Source organism: Marmota marmota, unplaced genomic scaffold, assembly GCF_001458135.2.
Source record: "Marmota marmota marmota unplaced genomic scaffold, marMar, whole genome shotgun sequence".
NCBI classification, from domain to species: domain Eukaryota; kingdom Metazoa; phylum Chordata; class Mammalia; order Rodentia; family Sciuridae; genus Marmota; species Marmota marmota.
Genome location: NW_025999863.1, coordinates 1,241,156 through 1,249,152, shown reverse-complemented (window position 1 = coordinate 1,249,152; position 7,997 = coordinate 1,241,156). Strand labels below are relative to the sequence as shown.

Below are 7,997 nucleotides of genomic sequence, written 5' to 3'. Positions count from 1 at the left end.
GCACTGCGGCCCCCGCCCGAGCCCGACCCCGGTGAGCGCGGCCCGGAGGACCTCAACCCGGGCGCGAGGAACGGGCCCCACGGAGTCCTGGCCGCCTCCAGCCGGCCGCGCTCCCTGCGGGCCGGCCGCCACCGCTCACCGCCCTCCCTTTGTCTGCTCCGCCCGCAGGGTCCCCTCCCTGGCCGCCCCCCGCCCACGGGCCGCCCCCCGGGCCCTGTGTCCCCTCCCCCGCTGGCGGGGCCCGGACGGAAGATGGTGCAGAAGAAAACAGCCGAACTTCAGGGCTTCCACTGTTCGTTCAAGGTGAGGGCCGGGTCGGTTTGGGGGCGCTGCCGCCTGGACCACTGGAGTGGCCGGTGGGGTCAGAGCTCACCCCGGAAGCTTGTGCGGGGTCCTCTGCCTGTGCTTGGGGGTACCGCCAAAAGGGTGTGCGCTGGACTGGGTGGTCAGCAGGCCCAGGCCCTGTTCCTTGCTGCGATTTGCGGGGTCCTTCCAGGAACCCCAGGAATGGCTTAGAGTCTCCTGCCTGGTGGTTCTGTGGCCCCCGCAAGTCCTAACCAGGTGTGTGCTGGGCGGGTGGTCAGCAGTCCGCAGCCCAGTGCTCTAGGTTGAGTGTAGTCCTTCCTAGAATCCCTGGCTGGGCTGGTGCCCACTGCAAGCCTCAGCTGGTTGTGCGTCGGTCGGAGGGGGTCAGCAGGCCAGAGTCTCATCTCCACCTTTGTTTGGCTGTTGGGAATCTTCCTCCAGAAATTCCTGGCCAGGTCATTGCCTCTGGCTCCCACCTCCAGATGGCCTGTGAAATGGAGGAGTGGATTGGACACCCCTCCCAGACACCCCAGACCCAAGCACTATTTCCTGTCGGAGTGGGAAGTTTCAGCAGAGGCCCAGTGGTGGCTGCGGCTGCTGAGTCCTGGTCTCAGATGAGCGAATCTGGGGGCGGTGAGGAGGGCAGGTGCTGGGCAGGGGCCCCTGTGGGGCCTGGCCCAGGGGACGCAGTGATGTCAGCTTGCCCGCCCCACCCCGCAGGCCTGGTTATGTAATGGCTTCCTTGGGCTTCCTTGGGCAGGGACCTGTTGCCCGGTAGAGAAGGCAGAACGTGTGTGTGGTGTGGGTAGGAAGGCACCCACACCAGTGTGGGAGGAGCATTCGGAGCCTAGTGAAGAATTCCCAGTCCAGCCAGTGTCCCTGGCCAGCTGCCCCACCCCTGCCCCACATGCCTGTCATCCTTGTTTCCCTCTAGGGCAGCCATGGTCATGGCCTGTTGGGAGTGTCCGGGACTGGTCAGTAGAGGGATGGACCTGAGATGTCACCTACAGTGGTCTTTCCCCTCATGGGGCCGGGTATGAGTCAAAGTGGGGTCAGCGCAAGGGGCCAGTGAGGCAGCTGTAGCAAACCTGAGCTTTCTGGATGGTTCCAGATGCCTCCTGCCAAGGCCTGCTGACTGGAGGCCCCTAGCCAGACCCACACTGCCAGGACTGTCAGACAGCCCTGCTAGGAATTAGGACTGTAGTAGCCCCCAGCGTGGCGACTCCTGTTTGACAGTCCTGATTGTGACTAGGGGGGCCCTCCGTTGGAGGAGTCTCCTTCCACAACCCCACCTCACCTCTCCTGTAACCCTTGCTATTCAGCAGGGAGGCACATCAGCCAGGCCTCTTCAGGTGATTTTACTTTTTTTGGGGGGGTGTTGGGGTTGAACTGACGGCCTTGGTGTGCTAGGTGAGCACTGAGCCCCATCCCCAGCCCTGTTTTCTTCATTTTAAGTGCAAATGTGGAGGGTCCAAGATCATGCCAGGGTCCCCAGCACATGGTGTCTGTATCACTGTCCTGGGCCCCAGCAGACCTGTCCCTCACCAGTGTGGCTCTGGCCACCTCATCTGTCTCAGCCTTTCTGAGTTGGAGGCTGTGGCTAGCACATGGGGACCATGATCAGAGAAGGCCAGAGGCTTACACTGGGTCCTGCAACCTTTTGAGTCCTTTCACCCTTAGGAGGTTCTAAGAGTTGGGGGCAGCTGCCTCTCCTGTCTTACCATGACAGTGGTCAGGGAGCAGGTGCCATGACTCCTTTGACCTGGAGACTCAGGTCCACCCTTCCTTCTAGTTGCCCCCTTGTGTGGTGGCTGCCCTGAGCCCCGGGTGCCTCTGTGCAGGAGCCTTATAAGAACGCTGCGTGCTAGATGCGTGTGCCTGCCTCCCTGCCGGGCTGGCGGGGTGCCCCCTTCTCCTGCCGGCCTATCAGCTCTCTGCCAGGGCAGGATGGGTGGGGAGGCAGGGAGGGCCAGTGCTTGCTTTTCATTCCCACCCACTGCCTCTCTGTGCCAGGCGGCTTCCTGGCCTCTGGTTGCCTTTTCTGCTGCAGGGTCCTTAGAGTCTCCTGGAGTGATTTCTCTACCCGATGACCCTCCTGTCAGAGCCCCGCCCAGTGGTCTCAAGGCCCAGAAAGGGGCAGTAACTTGGCCCAGGTCTCCTTGCACCTACGTTAGCATTACTCGGCACACATGTCATGGCCCATGCTGCCTGCTGCCTGTTCTCAAGGTGGTGGGGACTAAATGAGAGCTAGTTTACTAGGGAACCTGGTAGAGCCTCAAACTCCCCAGCTTACAAGGGCTGGGGATGTGGCTCAAGCGGTAGCGCGCTCGCCTGGCATGCATGCGGCCTGGGTTCGATCCTCAGCACCACATACAAAGATGTTGTGTCCGCCGAAAACTAAAAAATAAATATTAAAAAAAACAAAAAAAAAAAAACTCCCCAGCTTACAAGGCCTGCCCCTCATGCCATTCTGTGGAGACATTTGTTCCAATAGTCTTCTGCTTGGGGACCAAGAAGAGGCTTCTGTGACATCCATCTTCCCTGATCAGGGACTTAGACTCTCTCTCCTGTCCTTGTTCTGTCTCTTACCCAAGCACTTGGCTGAACTTGAATCCTGGCCTCCACTGGCTCCTCCCCAAAGGGATGGGCTTCTTAGCTGGTACCAAGGCTGAGGGGGCTCCCTCCAGGGGTGTCAGGCTGACCTAGACAGTGGAGACTGTGGACTAGCCAAGGCCTGGCAACTCCTGTCCATGTCCCTATAAGCTTCTGGAGCCAGAGCAGTTCAGCTGGACTCTGGCCACCCACAGGTGTGGTGCTTTGTTTCCCAAGGTGGGTTGATGGTACTCAGAAGATAGTTTTGGATGCACAGAGCAGTTGTGGGAGGGTGTTCCAGGCAGCACAGCACACGAGCACAGGTGTGGAGGGTGAGATCTGTGTAATGGCAGAAGGGCCAGAAATGGCCTTAACCCTTGTAGGGCTCATGTCCTCGGATGCAACCTGGGGATCATGGGAGAACAAGCTGGAAGTCCGGCCTGGCGGCTCCTGCCCTACCACTGCCTAGCTGCTTTTGATCCTCACAGCCCTGTCCCCAAGGTCAGCCCTGAGTTCATGTGTCTGGGGAGGTTGTCCACATTTTGGGGATGAGTAGACTGAGGCACAGGACATGGCTTGGGTCCGTCTATGACTCAGTCCTGGGCTGGGGGTAGCAGGCCAGGTTCCTCATGGTCAGACAAAAACAAGGCTTCTCCCATGTACATGTGGGACTTGGGTCTGGATCCCTCTCTGAGGTGGGGTCCTGGGCACTGTGGAGTACTGAGCACTAACCTGGCCTCCACCAACTCCATGCCAGGAGCTCCTCCAGTAGCCACAGCCATGAGTGTCCCTAGATATCACTCAGTGTCTCCTAGGGAGGCTCCCTGAGTTAGGTGATCACATGGACCCCTGAGAAACTGCACCCCATGGTCAGGTGCCCTGCTGAGGCCCTAGGATGCTGCACACAAGTCAGTCCGGGAGGCTGGGGTCCCCGGCCCATCCGGTGTGCACTCACTTCTAGTGTGAGTAGGGATGTGATAGATTTTTTTCTGTGCTGGGCACCCAAAGTCTCTTGCCTTGGCACTGTTGACATTTGGGTCAGTAGTTCCATGTACTGGGGGCTGTGGCCACCCAGGCCTGAGTGCTTTCTTCTCTCCTGTCCTCTACAGGGGCAGAATCCTTTCGAGCTGGCCTTCTCCCTAGACCCAGGCCACCACGCGGACTCGGACTTCAGCCCACAGTGTGAGGCCCGCCCTGGTAAGGGCCAAGAGGGCGGGCGTGGCACAGAGTCACCCCTGTGCAAGGGTGAGGGCTGCCCTGTGGGAAGGTGGGTTAGGCAGGGAGCACCCTTCTGAGCCCTTGGCCTTCCCCGTACAGACATGCCCACAAGCCAGCCCATCGACATCCCAGATGCCAAGAAGAGAGGCAAGAAGAAAAAGCGATGCCGTGCCACCGACAGCTTCTCAGGCAGGTTTGAAGGTGAGTGAGGCAGCCAGCGCAGGGTGCTGGGGAGCTGGCACCAGCCACCGTCCTCACCCCTCCCCGCCGCTCCCCAGACGTCTACCAGCTGCAAGAGGACGTGCTCGGGGAAGGGGCCCACGCCCGCGTGCAGACCTGTGTCAACCTCATCACCAACCAGGAGTATGCAGTCAAGGTGAGATTCTCCCCACTGCTCCCCAGAGCTGCTAGCACTACTGGCCAGGGCCTGGCTGGTGTTCAAGCTCTAGCCAACAGCCTGGGGAAAACCAGTGTCTGAACATGGCCCCGGGCCCTGCAATGCAGGCCGCCCCTGGAATCTAGGTCATCCCTCATATCTCGCTGGGAAGTGACAGTGAGAGCTGGCCCCTGCCTACCCTCACCCAGGTACCAAGAGCCCAAGAGTTGCTGCCATGAGCTGGAGGCTTTGGCAGAGGCCATGCTGGCCTGCTGCAGGCCTTGCACCCAGCCCTCAGCACCCCAGGCACCACAAGCACTTAGTGGATTGGTTATAAGGACCGAAAGGCAAGGGTGCAGTGTCTGGGGCCCAGCATGGGGCCTCTGCACTTGGGGAAACCCAGTGCAGGTCCACGAGAGCTTCCTGTGTTCCCTTCTCCCCCAGTTCCTCTGGGTATGTCCAAGAGGTCTGCAAGCAGAGTCCAGATGAGGCCCTGGCATGGCCTTGGAACCTGGCAAGGCTGACTGGTCAGAGCCTATGTTCTGAGAAGCCTTCAGGCTTTCCTCGTGATTCTACATCCGGCTCCTGGGCTGGGCGGGGTCACAACAGGGCTGCCTGCCCAGGGAGGAGGGCCAGGTGCTCCCTGGCAAGTAGGCAGAAGCCTGTAGACCCTAGTGGACATCCAGGCCCTGCCAGTGGCTTCTGCATCTGAGGCTCAGGAGGAGCCTGAGGAGGAGGAAGAGGAGAATCCCATTTGAATAGGGAGGTAGGAACCTTGTCTAGGAGAAGTTAAAGGAGGCTGTTGGCATGGTGTGAGGGCCAAAGAAACGGTCCCTCCCCTGGGAGCTCTTGGGCTGGGAAATCAGACCTGCATGGCAGAGTCCTTCTGAGCTGGGAACTCTGCAGGGCAGACTTCCTCTTCTTGTTGGACGGGGTAGGGGAACCGAGGCTTGGAAGGGGTAGGTAGCCCAAGTCACACTGTGTGGCCTTTTGGTGGCTCCTGACTGCCTCCCCAGTGCCTTGCCATGACCCAGAGGGTTTGGGGAGCCCAGGGGGCTTCCTGGTGATAGTGTCAGGGCTGTTTTGAAATCTGCAGTGGCAGGAGGAGGTGTCCAGGGCACAGGAAGCAGGAAATATTGGGACTCAGGCTGGGTGGGGCAGAGTAGCCAGATTGCCCTCGGGATAGTTTGGGGAATGTCCCACTCTGTGGGCACAGTGCAAGGGATCCCTGCCAGGAGGGACTGCACTGTCCTCCTTAAAGTGGGAGTTCTAGCTCGCTTCCCCAGGGGACAGGATGAGGTTCAGTGTAGTCCAGAACCTGGGGAGTACCCTACCCTCTGGACTTGGCACTCAGCAGTGGATTGAGTAACAGTCATGTCTCTTGAGACCTCTTGCTGGGACAGGTGTGTTTGTCACTAGACATGTGGGACAGTACACTAGCTGTTGGTGCCCTTCAGTTTCTCCCCCAGCCAGCGGCTGTAGTGGGAGACAGCTCTCACTGGTGGCATGTGAGGTCACCCAGCGTCCACTCACCTGGTGAGAGGAGCTTGGGTGTCTAACCTGGGGAGAGAGTCCCAGCAGGAACTGGGGATCCCTGCCAAGCACCTCTGACCCCACTTCTCTGACAGCAGATATGGCTAGGTACCCGCAGAGGCAGAACCCTCCAGCCCTTTAAGCTAATGGGAGGAGAGGGCGTAGGCTACAGAGTGTGGGCTGACTTCCCAGGGCTCTGGGGTCCTGGGAGGCTGGACCAGCTAGTGGCTAGGAGGCTGACCAGGGCTGGCCTGAAAGACACAGGCTTCTGGAGCTCGTGGGGCCATCTGCCCAGTCTGGCACAAAGCCAGGGAGGCAGGACTTGCGCAGCCGCATGGCAAGTGGGACTGGCTGGGCTGGCAGCCAGGTGCCAGAGGCCTCCCTAGTTCCATGGGTCATGTGGGAACCAGCCGTCTGGGAGCAGAGAACTGTGGCTGGCCAACTTGTCCCAGCGCCCCCCTCAGGTATCCTGTAGGCCCAGCTCCTGATGTGCGTCAGGCCCGCAGACTCAGGCGGAGAGCTGCCCCCACTTCCTTTCCTTCCCCTGGTGCTGCTGGCTGAGGTGGCACCGTACCTCCTGCCTGTGCTGACATCGCAGTCCTGACTTCTAGCAAGTTCTGGGCCACGTAGGAGAGCTCTCGTTTCCAGAGGGGAGGGGTCTGATCTCTGATGGTGGAATTTCAGGCAGCATTCAGGGCAGGTTTCTGCCGGGGGCTTGTCTGTCCTGCTCACCCAGGTGGTCTGTGTCTCCCCACCTGTTTCAGATCATCGAGAAGCAGCCAGGCCACATTCGCAGTAGGGTGTTCCGGGAGGTGGAGATGCTCTACCAGTGCCAGGGACACAGGTAAAGTGACCTGCCCTCACCCTGGTGCCAGTCCCTGAGTCATCTTTCCCTGGATGAATGGGCCCAAGCGCCAAATCACTGCAAGCAGGATGCTGACCAGGCACTGCTGGGCAGTGTGGGTGGGTCCAGTGGCAGGCTGCAGACAGGTCCTGGTGGGCATGGGAGGGCTGTCCCTCCTAGGCTAGACACTGGGTGCTCAGGGGCCTCAGGAAGCCTCAGCTCCTCCTCTGCCCCCACCCCAGGAATGTTCTGGAGCTGATTGAGTTCTTTGAGGAGGAGGATCGTTTCTACCTGGTGTTTGAGAAGATGCGAGGTGGTAGGTAGGGGCTCCTGGTTGGGGAGTGTTGGGAGACATTTCCAGCTGCATCCTTAGGGATGGGGGCTCCGGGACACCAGGAGGAGCCTCTCAGGTGGAAGTGGGCGCTAGACATTAGCGCAGGGACCTGGAAGTGACCATGTCCTCCCTTGGCATGGCCTTGCCCCAGGTTCCATCCTGAGTCACATCCATAAGCGGCGACACTTTAACGAGCTGGAGGCCAGTGTGGTGGTGCAGGATGTGGCCAGCGCCTTGGACTTCCTGCACAACAAAGGTGGGTGGTGGGGCTGACTGTGCACCTGCAGACTGCAGGTCTGGGGTTTCTACCTGCCTGGAACTCCCGGGGAGATGCCTCCACCCCTAACCCCCTGCTCCACCTCCCTCAGGCATCGCCCACAGGGACCTAAAGCCCGAGAACATCCTCTGTGAGCACCCCAACCAGGTGAGGCAAGCTCCCACCCGGGTCCTGTGGGGTCACCCCTGGGAGTGTCCTTCTCTGCTTGCCAGGGCTGGACCCCTCCCACAGCCCTCTGGTGATCCTCCAGGTCTCTCCTGTAAAGATCTGCGATTTTGACCTGGGCAGTGGCATCAAACTCAACGGGGACTGCTCCCCCATCTCCACCCCAGAGCTGCTTACCCCGGTGAGAGTTAAGGGTGCCCCACGGGCGTGCAGGGAAGGGCTTGCTGCATAAGTTTGCGTAACCTCCAGGTGCCTGGGCCGGCTCCACAGCTCCTGTCCGGCTACCTTCCCTGGAGCCAAGGTAGCCGGCTTCTCGGCTTCCGCTTAGCAACAACTGCTGATTGGCTGCGGG

At 60.1% G+C, this 7,997-nt stretch overlaps 1 protein-coding gene across 2 annotated transcripts in view; it reads left to right on the top strand.

Annotated features, from left to right (window-relative positions):
- Mknk2 (MAPK interacting serine/threonine kinase 2) overlaps window positions 1–7,997 on the top strand; it is a 12,537-nt gene continuing 4,540 nt past the window's right edge. The window contains exons 1-10 of one of the 2 annotated variants that reach the window (XM_015503608.2): window positions 1–31; window positions 169–303; window positions 4,008–4,095; window positions 4,216–4,317; window positions 4,395–4,492; window positions 6,790–6,869; window positions 7,112–7,185; window positions 7,355–7,459; window positions 7,572–7,627; window positions 7,731–7,826. In XM_015503608.2, coding sequence (XP_015359094.1) covers window positions 253–303; window positions 4,008–4,095; window positions 4,216–4,317; window positions 4,395–4,492; window positions 6,790–6,869; window positions 7,112–7,185; window positions 7,355–7,459; window positions 7,572–7,627; window positions 7,731–7,826 — 750 coding nt within the window. In that variant the 5' untranslated portion in view covers window positions 1–31; window positions 169–252. Of the gene's footprint in view, window positions 32–168; window positions 304–3,281; window positions 3,400–4,007; window positions 4,096–4,215; window positions 4,318–4,394; window positions 4,493–6,789; window positions 6,870–7,111; window positions 7,186–7,354; window positions 7,460–7,571; window positions 7,628–7,730; window positions 7,827–7,997 lie in introns of those variants that run through there. The other variant, XM_015503607.2, reaches the window with a different exon arrangement.